Consider the following 20,876-nt stretch of genomic DNA (forward strand, 5'->3'; position numbering starts at 1 on the left):
TTCGAGTGCGCCTTACTTATCCCGATTTCTGGAACTTTGCATAAGGAAATCGAGATGAGCGCTTATATGGTCTTGTGGGGCAGGACTTTTGTTTGCCTGCAGCTTGAGTGGCGCTGTGCGGACAGAAGTGCAGCCGCATCCAGCCTCCACGACTTGCAACTGCTGTTATGGACTGTCCTGCCATCCTTAACCACCACATACGACCATACCCATTGGAAAACTCGGGATCCCGTCCGCTCTCCCATAGATAAGCCAATGAGGGCCGGATTAGTAGTTGGGTCGGTGACGACCAGCGAATACCTGGTGTTGTATGTTTTTGAAGTTTTGGTGGGTCAAAGTGGATTCACGATGTCTTCCTTTTGGTTGCGGCCGGGCTCACTAGTACGCGGGACGTTGTTGAGCCGCAAATATGGACACTTGGTTATAGCCGAAACTGCAGTAACCTTAACCGTCCGCGAGCGGCCCGCAGCATTGCCCCGTTCATCTATCAGATACGGGTGTGAGATGAACTCTAACTTTGCACAGATACTTGGGCACCGTATCTTGACCCGTTACAACGTCGTTCGAGGCGGTATAGAATGATCCAAGTTCTGAATCATGATAAGAGGGGCTTAATACTATCTTGTATATCAATGGAGGAAGAGACAGAATTACACGGGTATGAGGAGATCAACACTACACTCAACCCCTTGCAACCCTAGACTACCCCATAGGACAACTATACCCTGAGACTATGAGTGGAACATCATGAGAGCCACATCGTGACCCTCAGTCCCTGTGGGATTTTGCAAGATCGATTGGCCAGCCTGCCGTAGTCAGGGCCAGCATGAAGCATCAGAGTCTGGTGATGCTTAACGACGTACAATGACTCGCTTGTCGCCGCGTGGGATGACCCGTTCGTCTCATTGCCAATGACTCGCCAGTACGGAGAAGAATAGCGGATCATGAATCAAAAGTCCATGGGGATTATGATCAACAGCGTGAAGCCAGCATGAGGCCAGAACTCACGACCAGCCAATCTATTAGACTCGAGAAGACAAACTAGGGATCGGAGGTACGCGGACACCAACTTATACTTAAGCGGGTAGCTTCCAGGTATAAGTAGTAGAGCTCGAGCTCTATAGATGTGATAGTAACTACCCGCTAACCACATCGAGTCGATCTTGCAATAATATCATATTCAATCCTTATTCTACCCAGAAATCAGTCATCATGAAGTTCACCCAGGCATTCGTTATTGCTTCCATGTCCCTCGGCGTCATGGCAGGCTGCCGCCACGCTCCCGAAGTCTGCAAGTCGGACGTCGGTCCTATCTCGCGAGGCCTCACCAACGGCTGGGTCTGCGATCTTCCCGAAGACTTGCCCTGCCAGACGGCTTGTGAGATCACTGGTGAGAGGCAGCGATCTGAGCCCGGCACCGTTGGTATGGAGACGATGAAGTGCTGCAAGCCCCAGCCAGGCTGTAAGTCTGTCTTGATAATGAGAATTGGCAGCGTTGATACTGATGTACTTGCGACAGGTTAAATACTTTCTGATCACGTATGCTGTTGGCCCGCGGAGTACCGAAGTAGAGAGGTCTAGTTTAGGAATAGACTCGCTGTTTTACATGCGCAGCAGACACAGCCGGCCTCCGAGATTGGGTCAAAAAGTCACTTCTATATCTTACATGATCTCTGACTTGAGGAAGAAGACGGCGAAGCCAGTGAGTCGTTAGTGGAAGGAAAGAGCCCTACGAAAAGGGCTCTGAGGACTTCCTTCCGGTCGATGGAGTAAATCGTACTTAGAACAATACGGATATCGAGAGAGACGAAGGCTTTGGGATTCAGTATCAAGCTACCTTTACTGAAGATCCCATTTCGACCTTATTTCTTAGCATACAGCAGTCTGTTTCACATTCAGGTACGTGTAGAAAATGCCAACCCGTATATACTTTGATCCTTTCAAGTTCGGTATGTAGATCTACCACAGAGGTAGTCATGAACTTTAATGCATTTCTCCACCGATGACAGTGAAAACCTAGGAAAGAGCTTCCGACCCAATGCCTGCCACGGCACGTTTAACTCTCAGCGACGTAGAATATCGGACTGACAAGGCCTGCTGCGGCAAAACAATGGTATCATCCTTCTCGTCAAAGTAAAAAAAAAAAAATGACGTCCTTATAGAGAGCGTACGTGCGTTGGTAGAAGGCGTGACCTGGTGAATCTGGATTGTTGATGGCCTCTGACAAGGCCTCATCAAAGGTGGCGTTCCTGATTAGCGAATTCAGAGGAGGAATTGCCTTGAGATTAGGTACCTTGGCCTTGTCTGTGATACTGTTAGATTTAGTACTGAGTAAAGGACGCTTAGTGAAGATGAGCTTACAGATCGCAGCGTGGCTACCCACACCGACCGAGGGCTTCTGTAACAAGACGTATTTGTTGAAGAAGCGCCTGCTCTTACTGGTGCTATCAAGGAGCTTGGTACGAATTGTCTTGATTTGGGCTTGCGGGTCTGAGTCAAAGGCAAGTTGGATGATATCCGCAGTCAGGCGGTTTCCTTGACAATCTTCTAAGAGAAGCAAGAACTTGGTACTTCCGTGCCGAAACATTGCCTTGGTGAGTTCATCAAGTTTGAGGGCTGTACAGGACAGTGACTCAATAAAGGTCCGAGAATGCGTAGTTGTCGATGCGTTGAGATAAACTAGATCACTTCTAGCCAATGACTTGACAAAAATGTTTTCCCTCTCGCATCGGGCCATTCAGACGTGCTGTTGGCAGAGGGGTGCCGCAGAGCCAATGAGAAAGCATGCCCGCGTTCACGGGGAAGCTCAACCAAGCCGACCCCAACTGAGTTTCAATAATATCGACCTGAGGAAAACATGGGATTTCGCTCCTATAATCATGTTTCCACTCATTGCATGCTCCCATATACAGACTCAAACTGAGTGTTGATCCGCCGCAATGCCGCCTGATGTTTCGACGAATCTGGGCGCCTTCGTCCCTGGGAGGAATAGAATGGCGCCTCCCGAGGTAAGCCAATCCCCCCATGTTATATTGGAACTCATTCAACGAAAAATTTCTGTTCCACATGATTTCTTGATCAAGGTTCATCAGCGATTGTAAGCTTGCACACTTCACAGCAATCTGTTCACGCATAGATGTAGCGAGAAGATGGGCCGGAGACCCGCTGGAGACCTTCATACATACGCCTACTGTGACGGATTATATTACCATGGGAGGATTGATGGACCGTATTCAGAGTTCATGCGTCCATAAAGCTGATGGAATTCGGGACGCATCATGCGCTAGACAGAGAAGTGTCGAGAAGCCGTCCCTGCCACTGTACGCTACATCCCACCAAATTCTGAGTAAGGGCATGTCACATTGTATTGACACAGCAGTCGCTCAGTGCCCCAGAATTCCAAGCTCTCTCCATCACAGGGTCCGACACCGCGATGCCACCATCTTCGCAGAAACGCTTCAGGCGAAGAGTTGTCAAAGATGCCAATACACCTGCCTCACTTCCAACTAGAAAAGAACCGCAGTCTGAGAAATACGGCACAGATCATCTCTTTTCATCCATTCGAAGGGTCTTTTCCACAGATGCCGAGTACGTCCAGAAAACCATCAGAGCTGTTCAGGAACTATCAGATCAAACGCGACAGCTTCCTGTACCCAGTCATGAATCTAGAAGGGGTTGAAGCCCCTCAAAGAGTGGTCACAATGAAAGAAGCTACCGCAGCTTGAGCTATGGTGTTGTCCGTCGAGGCGAGTCCCAGGCAGAAAGACCGTCAGGTCCGGAAATGGGGCTCAGGGAGGACCCTCAGTATCCTCCACGCCATCTTCGGTTACAGACAACCCACGGAAGAGCAAGAAGACAACAAAGCATTCTAAGACTTGGATGAGTGCTTACTCTCACAGGTACCCTCGCCATATATTAGGGGCGTGCCGTTCTCCCACGACTTTTAAAACGCTTAGCGATCTTCAGTAAGTCAGCGTAGTCGTACTGGTGTTAGTAGTTTGCGTGACTAGCAACCGTCTATGAGTTATAGACGTCATCTGAAATCGAAGCACCGCCGTAAGAGTTCAGACCATGAGAGCACAGCCTTCCTATTCATGTCGAACAATCAGTGGTCAGAGATCGAAAAGACAACAGAAGAGGACTCCAAGAGACGAGAGGCTCAGAACTCTTCTGCCTCTTTCCACAAAAGCCTTCTGGTGTTCAAAGAGCTTTGCGATTTCCTCTTCCCGGAAGCTGAGCTCAACCCCCGAACTCCCTGTAAGTGATTGTATACAACGCGACCATGGAATCATCTGACAACTCGGGGTATAAGTCTGCGAGGATCTTCTCAAACGGAATATTGCAATCATACCAAACGCGATGTTCAGTGTCTGGGCGGACCGAGCCTTTGAGAGCGGTGAGATAACTGAGACGAGTGAATATCGGCCAACACGGGAAGACTTCAATGAGATGTTCCGCGACACGTACTCAATCATGGCTGATGTCTCCCCGGAAATCGTGGAACAGACATTCAGCTTTCCTGCAACTGGAACTGCAACTTCAATTCCACCTGCTACAGCTCTGACTTCGCAGTCTGACACTCTCGTCTTGGTCAGTGAGGGAAGTCAGCTAGCATTAACACTTGCAGACTCAAGTCACGCTGTAAGTACACCTGAAAAGTCCTCCAAAAATGTCATATGGTGTGCCAAATTGCCTCAGGATTGCAGGAGTCTCCCTCGGAATCGGAATGAAATAACGGAAGATCTTTAGGTCATACGGAGCCACAAGGATTCATCACTGCATTGGACTCGTGAAGAGGATTTTCCTTTAATATCACAAGAGGGGACCCCAGCTCCACCAAATTCAAACGCTACCATCGACCCACGGTATCTCGAGATTGGACCAAGTCAAGGCCGGCAGACTGAGTATAACCCAGGGTTTCCGGGATCTATAGAGGGCAACTTTGACTTGGATTCTTCCCTCGACTACCTCAGCATGGCCTTCCTCGCCGAAGATGTCCAAGGGCCCTCGGACGTGGTCTTGAATCAGATCGACTCTCCAAGTGCGTGGTAGTGAGTCCAACCATCTCACATTTTGAACCGCACCAACTTCGTACCGCTATCGGCCACGGAAATGCTGGCGGTTTAGGAATCAGATCAGGAGGCTAGTTATGTCTGGCTTGTAGACAGATCGAAAAGAATTGATAGAGAGGCGTGGAAGAGTCTCACATGCATATTCGAGTGCACAAAGGCCTAGTAATAGCTAACCTGATGTGACTCGTAAGCCCACACCTACTTCTTGACTGACGCAGATGACTGGAAAGGAAGTGAGAAGACGACGATTCATGGCACTACATCCACTCCATCTTGATTTCTAGAAAGGGCCCGACGGAAGGTACATATACAAGTCTAATGATGCAACTCAACAAGAGGACCAGAATTTGCCGCTTGCTGGATAGTTGAGTCAGTGCTGAAGATCAACTTCTCCATAATCGAGTACACTTGGACGTGTTATAGCCCATGCCATTGACGAGAAAAAAAATGGGCGTGTTTAGCCAATGAAAGCACTCTTGGAGTGTCTCAGCTGGTCAACGATCAATCTTGGCTCGAGAAAGCCGCGGCGCGACATCTAGACCAATCAGCAGTCTTCTCCCAGTTTCCGGAGAAGCTAAGATCATGCCCCTGTCTACCACCAGCACATAAAGCTATGAGCCTCGCTTGGTCATGTAAGTGTCTCTCTTGTCACCATAGTCTTTCATGATGACATAGTTTGTGAACAAGGGAACGAAAGGGTGGCTTCTCTTTAGCAACCATATACCTCAGCCGCGTAAGAATATAAAGATGCCGCCAGATTGCAGTAGAAAGAGAAAGATAACCAGAGGGGGTAAAATATACTCTTTGAGTGCGGCATACACTTGGAAACACTCGTCGACTGCAGGATACCCTGGGTCACATGAGTCGAGTGAGACGTACCCATTGAGTGCGACGGTGCAGGCATCGGCAACAATGCCCCTCCACGCCTGTAGCGAAGACATACCAGCTTCGGCCCGGGAGCCTGCAATAGAAGATGGCAAGAAAGGAGAGAAGTCAGAGGTATGTTACAATCCTTTACCAGAAGCTTGCACAATTTGTGAAAGTCCGTTTCACTAAGAGGAGATCTTCTTGCTCTAGTTTCCGGGGGTTTCTTCGGAATTATTTATGGACAACGGCAACTTCCTACATGACTCCTTTCTCAACAATGGGGACAGTCTGACCAGACATGAGCAACGGATCGAACTGGTCTCGAGTGTAGTTGCCAAGGTTAACTCTGCATTCCCTGAAGCCAACTCAAGCCTCCGTCGCCAACGATACGTTGATGGCAGAACGTTAGTTTCCCCTTACTATTGGTTCAAGCAATTAGAAGAACACTATGCTGAGTTCGTCGTCCAGGCAGCCCATAATAACACACCAGCAAGCGCTGGCAGGCCAACTACTGACAGAAGCTGGATCGTGGACGAAACGCTCGCGAAAGCATGAACGCTCGGCTCTCGACGACGACATAAATTCCAAGCAGATTGCTGGTTCAATCACGAGCCCGGCCTCTGTCTTCAACGGATCCGTCAAGGACACATTTTCTAGAGAACTGCCCCAACAAGGCTCTGGTGCAGGTGCTTCTGAAGCAAATTCTGTACAAGAGGAGGAACCGAAGACGAATAATGACAATCACACCATTGGAGTTTCTATTCGCCGAGTACTTCCAAGTAATCCACAATACGCTGAAGCCATAGTTGTTGCCTTCGACCGTCAACTTCGAGGACTCGCTTCACGAAATCGCGATGCTTCGGATTTACCAGCGCTCCTCGCCAACGCTTTCCAGCGTCTGTATGATCGTTCAGAATGCGGGGCCTTCAACAATAGAAGCTGTTTGGCGGGAAAGGGGACGACTGATACTGGAGTAAGAGCGGGGAGCTCATCGACAGTGATACCGACGGGCTGGGCCGTACCGAGTCAAACACCCATTTCTCTTAAAAGAGAGAGGGAAAACGATGAGAAAGACCCTCAGAAATTTTCCAAGAACAAGAAGCCTTGTCACATCATGTCGGGAAAACACTGGCTCTGTCCATATGGTGTGAGGTATCAGAAGTGGGCGACTGGAGCTTGTCGAACGCCGACTAAGTTCAGATCGTTTAGCGAGCTGAAGTGAGTTGAGCCCCTCGTATCCCGAAAGCCATCAAGTTATCTGACTCAAAATAGATTGCATCTGCGTTCGAGACACTTCATCGGCTCTCAGGATGGGGAAGGGTCCAGACGTCCTGAGCTGTACATGTCCAATCAGCAGTGGAACGACATCGAGATCGTGGCTAATGAAGCCAGTAAGAAAAGGCCCAAACAAGGCACCGAAGCTTCTTTTGAAAAGCAGCTGGGAATATTCCGGGCCGTCTGGCGCATACTGTTTCCAAATGCCGGCCCTGGACCAAAGTCTCCTTGTAAGTCTCCATGAAAACCGAAGGCGACTCTGTCTTGAAACTTCTGTGAGGGTCTAACAACTTTCTAGTTTGTGAAGACTTCATTATTGATGAGATCAGAATGCTTTCTGACTCGATCTTCGACTCGCGGTCACAACAGGCCTTCGAACGCGGAGAAATTTCTACTCCGAATGAATATCGTGCAAACCGCGCAGAGTTCACCGAGAGCATGCAACAACTATTTGCAATCGTTGCAGACTATAGGCCCGAAATCGCAGACCTGGTCCAGGATCTCGTCGCATCCACCGCTTCAGGCATAATCAATGGTCATCAGATGGTGCTGCCTCAAACTTCTGTTGATGAGGAGCCCGGCCCTTCACGCACCGCTGAAGATGCCCTGATGTGGGAATCTGCAGAATCATCAGAGCTGACAGCTACTTCATCTCATTCCGGCAGCGGGAACTCGCCGCAAACGAGCTCATCCTATCCAGTCTCAGATTTCGCTGGTGCATTCAAGGTCGATGATCAGGGACCTCAACAGGGCATTGAGCCTACAATCCTGCAATTCAACACAGAACCAGCAATGCTGACGACGTACCTGGACCCGGGACCACTCCACAGCGAGTCTGTGTGGTCACCTGATGGAACGGGCTCCTTACACACTAAACCGGAGTCTTCGAAGTCTATGGGCAATTGTCGTTCACCGGCATCTCATACCGAGGCCCCGTCATCTGATCCAGCCACATCTCATCAACTGCAGGAGTCGGAAACCTATTTTCGAGGCCAGATGATGGAAGGTTCGATGCTTTTTGATACTGAATTCGACTTTAAATGGGAGGATGGGACGCAGGAAGATCCAGCGAGTACTTCGGCAGCTTGGGAACAATTACCATTCTTTCAATCAGACGAGGATACCGAAGACCCATGGCAAGAGTTCTTCAACATGTATGACGCACACATGTAGAGGCACAAGTGGGTGAGAACAGATACACGTGTTGATGATATGAAAAATAGAGACAATTAGGTTCTGGCGTCTGAGATATGGGGAACCGGGAAGAATGACAATCTCTAATAGATCAAGAACCGCAAACATTGTTCAAGATTCCGCTTCTGTTAAAGTTAGGAAGATTTCTTAGGATTAGTCAGCATTGTTCGGGAAATTTAATTTTACACACACCTTGTTAAACCCGTTTCATCGTCAATAACGGCTCATTAACTAGGTTTCAATGCTCGCTTGGACTGCCGAAGAAAATCGAAACAATGTGTTATGGTTGCCGCAGACTTGGCTTCGCGGAACCCTCGCCCCCGCCTGACCCAGTGCACGACCGGGAGGACGAGGATCCGCTGCCGCAGCCAATAGACTTTGACAGGCCGGCGCCTCGAAAGAAGCTCCGACCGAACCCCAAGACCATCGTTCACTCGGCGCCTAGCCATGACGGCATCCCGGCTGTCGTGGCCTACTCAGTCCCCGCAGACACTCCGGAGGATGCCGACCTGACGCCCTTGCGCCCGGCGTACGCCTACGTCTTTTATGACACTTCTCCGGGCGCGCTTAATCCGGGACGCGCCGAGGACCTGGCCCGCTCCATCTTCGACGGCACCGAGAACAACCGCAGCCCTTGCGGGCTGCGGGACAGAGTCGAGGTCTTTGCTATGCCCCTCCCGCCTCTGCCTGAGACTGGGACCTCGTATTCTGCCGAGGACGTGGGGCTTGACCTCGTCCTTTCACAAGAGAGCCCCTGGTATGCCCGTCTCGCCGCACGCGCGTCGCGGGACCCTCAGGACGCACACTGTCTCCAGCACGCCGCAGCTTGCATACTTCATCATGAGCGGGAAGTCCAGAATCGTCTGGCCATCGAGGACAGGGCGGAGGCGGTTTCGTGGTACCTTCCAGAAGGATTAAGCAACGCCTACTATACCCGTCGCATTGTGGTTGTTGATAGGCTTAATGAGAAACCCAACAACCCGCCCGGCCTTATCCGTTAGCAGGAGGCGCTTGCCTGGATACAGACTCTTCCAAGCGAAGCAAGAAACCCGGATATAAATAGGGTGGAGAGGGCCGATAGCAGCCCGTACGGAAGAGGGTTGCTGGTCGACTGGCGGCCTCGCGATCAGGACGATGATGAGGAGGACGAAGAAACACCGCCACTCTACTGGGACAAAGTCGCGTTTGAAATGCTGGGACCGTCAGCGTTGGGTTCCTGGCGATATGGAGTAGATACTCTTTATCAGCATTTCATCCCCGACGGCGTATTCGATTTTGAAAGAGAGAAGGCTCGTGAACGTGGAGCGGTCGATCGAGTGGACTTGCCGATGCAGGCTAGATAGACCCTCTGCTCGCCTTTACCTCCGGGCAGAGTCGCCAGCCGGAACTTAGTAATTTCGGAAGAGGCGGGCACGCTTCTTCACACTTGACCGTGGGGATTACCTTAGAACTTCAAGGAGGAACACAGGCCTTGGAAGCTTACTCAACCCATTTGTTCCAGCAGTCTGCATATGTTCCACATGCTGTTAAAAGTTGACTCGTCAAATGTAGATTCTAGACTCATATATATGTTCATGTGTGTATTCATTTTCGCCGCTTCTACCCTTTCTCTACATACTTATAAGGGGTATTTACAAAAATGAAGCTATGAGAATAAATGTGTGTAAAATATACACACGTAAGAATCACTCTCGCGAAGGAGCCTTCCCACCATCAACCGCCGGACAAGAAGAACAACAGCACCGCCGCCTATATGCGATCCGGTGCACCAATACTGACCGCGACGCCTTGCCCGTTTATGGTCCTAGTGGGATTTCCAGTGGCGCCGAAAATAGACCATCCCGTGCCCCCGGATTCTGGCGCGGGAACCTGGTCTCGGCCGGACTGGCCCAGCCTCCGGAGCCGAAAGCGGCGTTAAACCAACTCGGATCGTCCTTGTTGACCCATACCACGGTTACCAATGCGTTGGCGCTCTCAAATTTGCGTCGTAGGTGGCCTTGACCACGTTGCTGTGGCTGGCGGCTGTCTGTTCGATGCAAAAGAGATAATCTTCAATGTACCAAGCGTAGAGAGCGCGGAGTAAAGGGCTACCCTGGCTGTTCACGGGAGCCACAGACCTTTCGATTCAACGTCCGGGAAACTGGCTATTAGACTCCTAAAGCACCAAGTCGAACCAGTTGGACACCCGTATCCACTTGTTCACACGGTTCTAGTGCCGATATTAAGGACAGGGAGATTGGCGAGGCGGTATTTGTGAATAGAGCTATTATAGACATTACTCCGGTTTTTCAAAGTATATACCCCCCCAGGTTAAACACGTGAAGAAGGATAAGGAAGTCTATGAACATAAAGATATTACCAAAGCAAAGTTCAACCGTCAGTGACCTTGTTCGCGCCCTACCACCCCACATCCTCATCGGCTTCCTCTCACAACGAGACCTGCGCCGTATCGTGCCAACATAGTCAAATTCCTAGTCGCAGATAGAACTGTGGCGATACTATCCTTGTCAAAATTGTCCAGTCGAGTTGGTCATAGATTCTAAGACTCTTCTCCGAGCCTGACAGCCGTGGCGACCAACCCCCCGATCACGGAGACCACGGATCCGACACCCGCTACAGCACGTTTCACTGCTGGCGATGTTTGGTATCGGACCAGCAAGGCTTGATGTGGCAGTGCAATGGTGCCATCTTGCTCATCCAGTTCAACAAAGACATCCTTGTAGAGGCCGTACATGTTATTGTAGAAGGCCCATCCTGGCGACGCAGGATCGTTGATGGCTTTTGATAGGGCTTTGTCGAGAGCGGTATTCTGGATCAACGCATCGGTGGGAGGAAGCGCCGTGAGATCATTAACTCTGATCTGATAAGGGAAGTTGTCAGTATGGGTGAGAAGATATAAGGTGCATAGCGAGAGTAGACATACCGGGCGCAGTGTAGCGATCCATACCGATGGCTTCCGGAACAAGACGTATTTGTTGAAGAAGAGTCTGCTCTTACTGGTGTTCGTCAAGATCTTATTGCGCATTGTCTAGATTTGCGCTTGCGCGTTCGCGTCCGAGGCGATGGGAATGATGTCTGCAGTGAGGTGTTCCGTTGCAGAGAACATGTAGAGAAGGAGGCATGATTTAGTCATCGTTTCTGGTTGTGGTGTCCGCGTGCGATGTATGTCAGGCAGGCTTGTCTTTGGTTGTTTGCAAGATTCGTCTGCTTTTTCATTTCATGGAGGGCGTAAGGGGGCCTTTTAAGTTGACCGAGTGTGCCATGTGAGGGTTATCTACTTTCTACACCTTTGCCATAGCAGAGTGCCAGGCGTAATCGGGACTGCCCGAGTTTTCAACGCGATTCTGGAGATATCGATGAATATCATGGCGTGGCAGTTCAAACCTATGTCCGAATTACTCAATATGTCCGAGATTTTACTGATTGGGTCTAGTCTAGGCTCAAGATACATGGATCTCCTCATAACGAATGGAACTCTCAGTTGAACCCAAGATCCGAGCTTCCACTGCTAAGTAAAGTGTTGGCTCTTCTTGATTGGATCTTACATTGGGGAGTACAGGAACACGGATTATAGCCCCGGTGAAGTTGTCCCGAGAGACAACAAACAATGGGACACCTTACTCTTTTAGGCGCCAGATGGGGAAATAAGCTCATGCCAAGACTTCTCCTTCAGACGAAGTGTCATGACGTCAAATGAAGCAGGGACTTCGACATTGGCGTTCATCTTTGGTCTCATGAAAGACGTTTTTATCTATCCAGTTCTTTGACACAGCCCAGCAGGTTGACACATGACACTGGGCGGCCCGTATTCGTACCTCGACGTGGGCAGTGGGGCCAGTGCATCTGAGACGCGCGATATGAGTGGTGAAGATGGCCTTTCCCCCATTTCCGTACATCTACAGAGGAAGAGGATCTTACGCCAAGACGACTCGAAGCCAGGAATGAGCCGAACTGTCAGTATTCGTTGCGCGCCACCAACGCCAGAGGATTGGGGCAGGGCCCGTTGGCGAAAACCCCCTGAGCAACGCAGAGGCAGAGCAAAACTGAGCAGTCTGTGAGACCAAAGATGAAAATTCATCTCTTCAATGATCGAGTAATTGAGTGACCTCATTTCGAATTGTTGATGCCCGCAGCGGCATCTTCTCCAGCGAATTCAATTGCCAGGTCATGGAGTAGTTCTTTATGATAACCCAGAGGCTCGGTCCAGAAAATACAGACGTCAAGCCAGATAGGGGTGCCGGTTGACGGTCTCAGCCAGTGGCTTCTTATCTGAGTACCTTGTACCTTAGGTACCTTACGGACAAGCTGAGGTCCAGCCCATAGGCCAATCAACAGTCTTCTCCGCGAATCTGGACAAGCGGTCTTCTCCGCGATTTCAGACAAGTCGAGATGGCTATCATGTTTCCCGCTAATACATAACCAAGGCGATGGTTTGCACTTGACCTGGGGCTCGTCCCTCCGCCGTCATCCCGTGGTCCCATCGCCGCCGACGTTTGAACATATTCAAACATACTTGTCAGCCTGCCTCAATTACTCTACCTCAAAAGAAACGAAGAAAGTGTTCTAAGGCGACAATACTCCTCCCTTGCGTCCTCCTGAAGGCGCGGTTATCCCCGGCAGTGCGAAAGGCAGCAGAACCCCCGATCGAACGCATTTCGGATAACGAAGGGATCCAAGCTGGGGCCCAGAGACCACTCACACCCAGGGACCGTGCAGCGGGAGACGATATGGTACGTTGAACCCAACAAAGGCACCTTCTTTTGGGGACAATTCACTAGACTCACTTTTGTGCTGCATTAGGATCCATTCCAGAACAATTTGACAGAATTTGTGGGACACTGGGATCCTCTGCGAGACTCCTTACTCAACAATCCGGACACTCGTGGCAGAAGAACCTGCTATCAAGCGCTCAGCAAGGAGCATATCGCGGAGCAAGACGCAGCTTTCGCAGATGCCACCTCGAATCGAAAGGACTGGACCAACAACATCCGGGGAGCAGGCGCCGAGCGCCAACAGCAACCCAGCCCCAATGTGTCGGTTTCTCCGTTTGGAATCCTACATAGTGCGACTACAGAATACATGCTGATACTGCTTTCTAGTCAATCGGCTACAAGGAATGGGCAATTGCAGGCACAGCCGGCTTCCAGAAAACCTGACGACCTGGTCGACATTGGATCTTGGACCGACGAAGCTTCCCGTGCGAGCACGGCTGCGAACTTGGCCCCTAATGACCCTTTCGTAGAGCCGACCCAACAAGAACAGTCCCAAAATGGCAGCAGTAGCAAGGATGATTTGTTTGAAGAAAAGCTTGACCAAGATGAGGAGCTTGAGTTGTCTGATGACGATTCGGAAGCTGATATCCAAGGGTTGTCGTCTGCTAAGCCGGAAAACACCACGCTCCATCGTCCAATTCCAAGTATCACGACATACCGCCACGATTCTCCACAGCGGTCATCATTCCACCACGCCTCTCTCCTTACCTTGAGTAATCAGGAAGAATATGAGGCTGACGGCCAAAGAGCATCGTCGGCGGAGGAGAGGACTAGCAACGAAGCTAGAGTGGGCACATCGACGCCAGCTACGAATCCGGCCGCGCTGCCCCAGTACAATGGCGATAGAGATGAGAGTAATGATGGGAATGATGGCGAAAGGGAACCACTAACCGAAGCCCTTTGGGAAAATATGTCCGAAAAACACTGGCTCTGTCCCTACGGCGTGAAGTACCCACGCCGGGTCACGAAAGCTTGTCGATTGCCGACTTCATTTAAGAACTTCAGTGCATTGAAGTGAGTGGCCTCCTTGGCTCCTCAAAAAGCTTTAGTTTATCTAACTTGAAATATCAGAGATCATTTACGTGTCAGGCACTGCAAAAGTCCTTCGATCAATGAGAGATCCGAGCTGTACATGTCGAAACAAGACTGGAAAGATATTGAAGAGGACCTCGACATAATTGACAAGAAGAAACCCAGAATGAACACCAAGAATGCTTTCCTAGGGCATCAGAAAAGGATCAGAGCCGTTTGGCGCATCCTATTTCCTAACTCCGGTCTTGGGCCAAAGTCACCTTGTATGTTTCTGTTTAAATCTCCTAAGGGTCTGCGCCGGTAGTTGTGCATAACTCATATCCTTTACAGACTGCGAGGATCTCACTCCGGAAGAGCGCGAAACGCTCTTGGACTCCTTTGTCAACCCACTGTCTCGCGAAGCTACTCCACCTAGCAAAAACCTACATCCTGAGAAGGTCGAAGCGCCTCCAACCCCCGACGTCAACTCCCCGCCGCAAGAAGTTATCCGGCTTGGGGAAAAGCAGATTGAAAGCCTTGCACGATTCGTCTTCAGATCCCGGGCGGAAGCAGCTGTCCAGCATGGCGAGGTCCCACGCCAAACTGATTGGCGCGCCAGCGAGAAAGATTTCATTGAAATGGCTTCAGAATTATCCGCAAAAGTTGCAAGCGGTCAGATGGCAATCGAAGATGAAAATACACGAGGACGGGAGCCATCATCACCGTCAAACCTGGCTGAGGTCTTGTCCATCCATGGTCACAAAAGTCCTCAGCGCCCAGGCTCGACTATTTCTGGGACAACATTGAATCAGCCAAGTACGGTTTCCGACGAACCTTCTGGCAATCTCGGACGGAAGCGTGCACATGAGGAGGATCTTCGTAATGTTGATGGGGAAGCGTGGGATAGGGCTGTTGAGGCGAGTATGAGGATCCTGTAGTCCTAAACCAGAGAACGCAGCGTAGCGGGACCAAACCTGGAGTCACTGGGAGGAGGGGAAAGGCATTACCTAGATACGCGGCGCTTAGCGATACGAAAATCTGATTATTCTCTTTTTCCATGGTTGATGGCCAGCCAAGAACGTGAGATGAGATCGTGACTTTCGATCGATCAAGACCTAGGTACCTTAGGCCAACGTAGTACTTGCCGAAGCGGTGATGTGACCACTGCACTGTAAATAAACCAAAGACAAGATGTTGAACACGCAAGATGCAAAAGTAAGGTGACTGCAATAAATTCGTTGTATTTGTAGAGTTTCTCTCCATCGCCATGGAAAACGCTACCTTAGGCAAATCGATGCATCGACTTGTTAAGCTGGGGGAGGGCCAGTAGGAGTCGGCGGAGAAAGCCAGGGGAAAGGGGATGGAGAATGAAGCATTTGAAGTGAGAACGACTTGAACTTAAGGTGAGGTAGGTGCTTCAGTGCACAGGCTTAAATTAAGACCCGTCTCACCGGGATTCATCCCAGTCCCATGTCCCCGTCCCCCCAGCCGCCGGTTCTTCCACCTCGAGTGACATCTGCCACGCGTCAACCAAACCTCGTGTTGCTGTCCCCAAAGGTTACCTGGAAGTTAGCTACCTTGGTACCGTACGGAGTAGACGCAGAAGCCTCTCGACCGGCAACGCTAGTAAACCTAAGGTGGAGCGTAAGGCAGGTGGTACCTGCTGGAAAATGTGCCGGGAGGGGCGATGGGGACCTAGATATGCTATGGATGTAAATCCTACCCCGCTGTCCACCATCATCCATTTTGCCTATATGCCTACTTACCTGCCCATCATACTCCAAATTTTCCGTCTCTTTATCCTGTAAAGTAGGTGGTTTAATAGGATGGAAGGTGAGGTGCGTAGCTTGGCCAGAATTAAGGTGATGTGCGTCAAGTGCCCGGGCTCGGCCCCACCTGCTCCGTATAGCAGCCACAACCCCGGCCGACATGGTTCCCTTGTGCTAAGCTCTGAGGCGACGACGTTTTGGGGTGCGGAAATGGTGCTTTTGATCTGCCAGGAGCATTTGATGGTCATCTGAACGCGTGGTCTGGCCTACATCGCTCATTCAACTCTCTTTCGCCTAGAGAAGAACCTCCATAATTTTGTGGGCAAACCCTGTGCATCGGATCGAAAGCTAATCAAAGGGGATGAAGAAATCCAATTATTTGCATCGACCGAAACGAAGTGGACCAAAGATTCAACCTGGTACCTTAATCCAGACGTCTCCCTATGTTTGTATCTTCCCCCCCATGGCATGCTTAGGTCATGATGGCAGAGGCCATTGCAGGCTTCTCCTTAGCAATATCCCCTACTTCGCCCGTCGTATCTAGCTCAAAGCCCTGAGCAATATTCGTTCCTATGATCACGCCATCGGCATGACCAATACCGTCAAAGATCTCATCAATTTCCTCCAGAGTTCTGCCCTTTGTGTCAACGAACAACCATATCGCAGTAGCCAAGATTGCAACGTTCCACCCGCCGTTAATGGCAAAGTAGCGCCAGCCAATCTTCTCCATAACCATCGGCGCCGTGTAGAGATTGAGAAAGCTGAAAGCATAGCCAATTGCCTGAGAAATTGCCACTCCCTTAGACCGCTGTGAGTATTTCAAGATCTCGGGTGGATATGTGTAAGCAAGGAGCATCCTCCGACCGTGTTAGTTTGATCTACATCGTCTTCGAGGCTACAACGAGGCTTACCAGCTGAAAGACACGGCCAGAAGAAATAAGCTCACAACAGCGATGGCACCGATGGCATATCTGTGGTCGTCGGGGTACTGGTCTGCAAGGTACGAAAGGCCGGAAAGAATAGCAAAGAGGACGACGGTGGCAGCTGTGCCAAAGACTGGGTATGTTCTGTGAATCGTGTGCGTCACGCGGATCAATGTAGCAAAACTTACTAAGAGCCTTACGAGTGCCGATCTTGTCGATGACGAAGACGCCTGCAAGGCTGCAAAAAGCGTTCCATAACAGTAGGCCCATATTCACCTGGATGATGGTACCGTAGTCTTCAATTCCAAGTCCGGCAATAAGGAAGGATGAGAAGTATCTGAGCGGACATAAGTCGGTGGCAGCTCGCGCATCATTGGAAGGATGTATGGACTTACAGGATGACATTTGCTCCTATAATTTGATAGCAAATATTGACCAGCACGGCGATGATGAATCTTTTCAGGTTGGAAGCTTTCATTCGATGTTAGACGTCTGAGACCTGGATAGAGGAACAAGGGTCCACTTTACCAGGCGAGATGAGGTCTTTCCAGCCACCGTTGTGTTGCTCTTCATGTTCCAAAGTTCCCATGATCTCCTGAGTCTCTGCGATCACCAAGGGATGTTGGCGATCTCCGTTGGCATGCAGACGAGCGAGAATTTCGATGGCCTGAACAGCTTTCAATACAAGGGGTCGGCGTATATAAAGACGCGGCTACCTACTTCTTCAGTACGGCCCTTGTGAAAGAGCCATCGTGGGCTCTCGTCAACGAAGGGTAAGAGGCATAAAGCAAGGACCGATGGCACCGCTTCTCCCTTGATGCAACAAGTCAGCTACGGTCTGAGTCGTCATCATCGTCACTCACAAGTATGATTCCACGCCATGCCCAGTCCGACTGCTTACTCCATATCCCTAAAAAGATGCATGTAGTGAAAAATGCGGTAAATGGCGCGGAGACTAACACGGCGTTGGCCAGCATGGATCTATATCTGGGCGCTCCCAGCTCCATAATCCACATGGGAGGCACAGAACCGTTGATCAAAGTAGCAAAGCCGATGAGAAAGCGACCGCAGACGAGCTGTGCGACTGGGGAACATGTGTGTAAGCGAAGGTTCTGGTGAGAGAGGCCGGCGTGGCGCACTCACCTTTAGTTGCGGATGCTTCTAATATGACGCCTACGATGATGCTCATAGCGCCTAGCCCAAGACCAGCCTTGCGTCCCCAGCGATCAGCAAGGTAGCCAACAACGGGAGCGCCGATGATGCATCCGGCGCTGATGATGGCAGCATTGAGACCGTCCATATCACTATTGAGTTCAAAATCTGTTTCAGTTTGTCAGCTAAGGTATCTCATTTCATACTAGATATCATGTTAGTCAACCCACGTTGTCGGTACGGCACGACGGCGTTCAGGTTGTTGATCATGGCGGCATCGTAGGAGATAATGCAAATGCTGAAGATGGCCTCGCAAAAGATCAGCGCATGTGAAAGAGTACTGCCTAGCTTCAGCGAAGCCATGATGGCGTCGCGTGTTGCAGATGACCGTGTCTCATCGATTTCGATAAAAGGTTTCGATTAAATCACAGACAGTGCTTGGGTTTCCAAAGATGTGGCAAGTGTAGATAGCCTCAACTAATGTGGCATGGAAGCGACACCCAAGATGGGCTTATCTTATAGTCATAGCTTCGACGGCTTGGGAGTAGAGCACGACTTGCCTCGTTACGAACCCCTCTCCATTCAGCTAGATAAGCATAGCGTACGGCAGAGCCTGGAATTAATGTCCAGGGTTAGGGAGATAAAGCCGTAGCTAGGCCCGAGTTATCGTAGCTTTATGAGTGGCTTTCCCCAAGAAAACAAGTAAATCTAACCAAACACCTGGCAGCTTAACAGCTAGAGAGAAGCCTACGGTCCAGCTTCAGCCAATCAAGGAACCGTGATTGACGTTTATTATATTCTATCGGTGTATTTCCCCGGATTTCCCGAACTTCCTTAACCTACCGAGGCGTTGGAGTCGGCCGAGCACTGTCAACTATCCATGAGTTTCGCTCTATGCCGGGCTTTGCTATCATACTCATCTTCGGCAGACTGTCACTGATTGATCGGATTGAATAATGATAATACACGATAGGACGACTATGAAGTGCATCAGCTCCAAATCCTTGAGGCAGAAGCATTGGGGGTGTCTGATATCGAATGCCTGATGGCAGAAAACTGTATTTCATTAAAGAAGCATGAGTTTGGTCTGTAACACTCTGACCAATGAAGATCCTATCCAGATCAAGAACGTCACATGTCCTGTTCTAGCCTAAGCTATCTCGGATTCTAATGGCTGGTTGTAGTCAGGAGAGATAACGACAATATCAATGCCAACATGGCAGATTGATAATAACTTGAAATGCGTGAAGGCAGCCTGATCAGTCTAACTACGAGCTCCAGGCGTACCTGACTACAAAGTGGTGTGGCCGATTCCTTACATTAGTAAAGACAGGATTCGGGCCGGTATGCGGGCGTTGGGTCCGGGGCCGAGTTCTGTCTCGCAGTAGGTCTGGAAAGATTCAGTTAGCAAGTATTCGATAATTCATTTCAATGAACCAGGTCATAACATTGTCAAAATCAAATTCAGTTCGGTCCTCATGGTTGATTGAGTTGCTTGCAAAGAATGCTGTATATGCCAAGAAACAACCCCCCCCCCCCACACCTCGTTACTGTACTGGAAAGTTCGCCCGGAAACACTACTTGCGTATCTACTGGAAGTTCTCTATCGCCACGTTGCTATTGACTTCGTATTTGCGCAGCTCGTCTTCGGCTTTCAAAGCTGCAGCTTGAATGATACTCTTAGTAGTACTAGTCCGGGGCTTAAACTCCACCGTGAATGGCAATGGCCTTGGGGCTGGGCTATCATTGAATGCGAAAATATCCAGCTCCTTCGAATTTCCCTGCATTGAGTCAAATCATCAGCAATTGATCAATTAGCGCATTGCGGCGAATCCACAGCTGGCTCACATGTTCATCGGTAGATCGCATTCTGAATGACCAAAGTAATTCCACGATGGTGAACCAAATGCCTTGTTCAGCAAGGGGTTGCCCGCTACAAAGGCGCCGGCCCCAACCAAAGGTGAAGATGCCCTTTTTGCTAGGATTAGGCTGTCGCTCTTCCAAGAACCTCTCAGGTCGTACCTCATCGGGGGAAGGATAGTCTCGTGGGTTGCGATGGATGGCCCAAAGGTTTCCAATGATCGAAGTACCTCTGGGAATAAACATGCCCTTATAGGAATCGTCGCGAACAGGTGCATGAGGAGGACCTCCAAGTGCAATCGCGGCTCGCCAGCGGAATATTTCCGTAAGAAGCGCGTTGCAGTATGGAAGAGAGTCCTCATCTGCCCAAGTAGGGGGTTCGCCTGCTAGGACACGATCAATTTCCTCCTGCGCCTTCTGCTGAACGCGCGGGAAGGCACACATGGCAAAGATGAAGACGATAATAGTGGTCGTCGTGGTATCTACGCCACCTCCGATCAAATTACCTGTTAGACTGGCAATTTCTTTGGGAGATAAGTTGTTGTTTTTCTCCTGGTCATGGATGAGACGCTTGGAGAAGCTATCCTGTTCAAGTTGTGCCCCTTCGACAGTGAGGGCATAGAAGTATTTCAACAACTTTTGCCCCTCGTCCCATATCATGGAAGGCAATGGGTAGATCCGTTTAGGAAGCTTGCTGATCCATGGATAAGCTTCGACTAAATATTGAGCCGGTGCGGAAAAGCCAGCTCCTGTCTGCACGAATGACAACGCAAGCTTAGCAAGATCGTCATCCATCGATCGAACTCGACGGCCCCATCCGATTATGGCGGCAACTGAGCATGCGTATCGCTCAATAGCCGAGACAAACTGCTGGGTCTCCATGATATCACGAGCCAATATCTTGGACTCATTGGCCTGGAATGTTCGGTATCCCCGAACGGCTTGGCCGCCAACTACGGTATGCTGAAAAGTCGTCAATAA

The 20,876-nt window shown here is 50.1% G+C and overlaps 5 protein-coding genes across 5 annotated transcripts; 3 read left to right on the top strand and 2 right to left on the bottom strand.

Moving 5' to 3' along the window:
- Nucleotides 1-1,212: 1,212 nt before the first annotated feature.
- N0V96_007946 (uncharacterized protein) lies at nucleotides 1,213-1,524 on the top strand (the record flags this gene model as incomplete). Its single annotated transcript, XM_065758166.1, has 2 exons — nucleotides 1,213-1,462; nucleotides 1,520-1,524. 2 exons carry the CDS (start codon nucleotides 1,213-1,215, stop codon nucleotides 1,522-1,524), a joined length of 255 nt encoding a protein of 84 aa, XP_065613308.1.
- Nucleotides 1,525-7,544: 6,020 nt separating this feature from the next.
- On the top strand, nucleotides 7,545-8,387 carry N0V96_007947 (uncharacterized protein; the record flags this gene model as incomplete). Its single annotated transcript, XM_065758167.1, has 1 exon — nucleotides 7,545-8,387. One exon carries the CDS (start codon nucleotides 7,545-7,547, stop codon nucleotides 8,385-8,387), a length of 843 nt encoding a protein of 280 aa, XP_065613309.1.
- A 296-nt stretch (nucleotides 8,388-8,683) lies between these two features.
- On the top strand, nucleotides 8,684-9,409 carry N0V96_007948 (uncharacterized protein; the record flags this gene model as incomplete). Its single annotated transcript, XM_065758168.1, has 1 exon — nucleotides 8,684-9,409. One exon carries the CDS (start codon nucleotides 8,684-8,686, stop codon nucleotides 9,407-9,409), a length of 726 nt encoding a protein of 241 aa, XP_065613310.1.
- Nucleotides 9,410-10,947: 1,538 nt separating this feature from the next.
- Nucleotides 10,948-11,433, bottom strand: N0V96_007949 (uncharacterized protein; the record flags this gene model as incomplete). The annotated part of the gene is made up of 2 exons (XM_053194337.2): nucleotides 10,948-11,268; nucleotides 11,332-11,433. The coding sequence occupies 2 exons, from the start codon at nucleotides 11,431-11,433 to the stop codon at nucleotides 10,948-10,950; spliced, it is 423 nt and encodes a 140-aa protein (XP_053048187.2).
- Nucleotides 11,434-16,432: 4,999 nt separating this feature from the next.
- On the bottom strand, nucleotides 16,433-18,398 carry N0V96_007950 (uncharacterized protein; the record flags this gene model as incomplete). Its single annotated transcript, XM_065758169.1, has 7 exons — nucleotides 16,433-16,741; nucleotides 16,907-17,016; nucleotides 17,072-17,220; nucleotides 17,279-17,294; nucleotides 17,412-17,558; nucleotides 18,027-18,203; nucleotides 18,266-18,398. The coding sequence occupies 7 exons, from the start codon at nucleotides 18,396-18,398 to the stop codon at nucleotides 16,433-16,435; spliced, it is 1,041 nt and encodes a 346-aa protein (XP_065613311.1).
- Between the last annotated feature and the right edge of the window lie 2,478 nt (nucleotides 18,399-20,876).

The sequence above is a fragment of the Colletotrichum fioriniae genome, assembly GCF_027942845.1.
Source record: "Colletotrichum fioriniae strain IMI 355084 chromosome Unknown scaffold_9, whole genome shotgun sequence".
NCBI classification, from domain to species: domain Eukaryota; kingdom Fungi; phylum Ascomycota; class Sordariomycetes; order Glomerellales; family Glomerellaceae; genus Colletotrichum; species Colletotrichum fioriniae.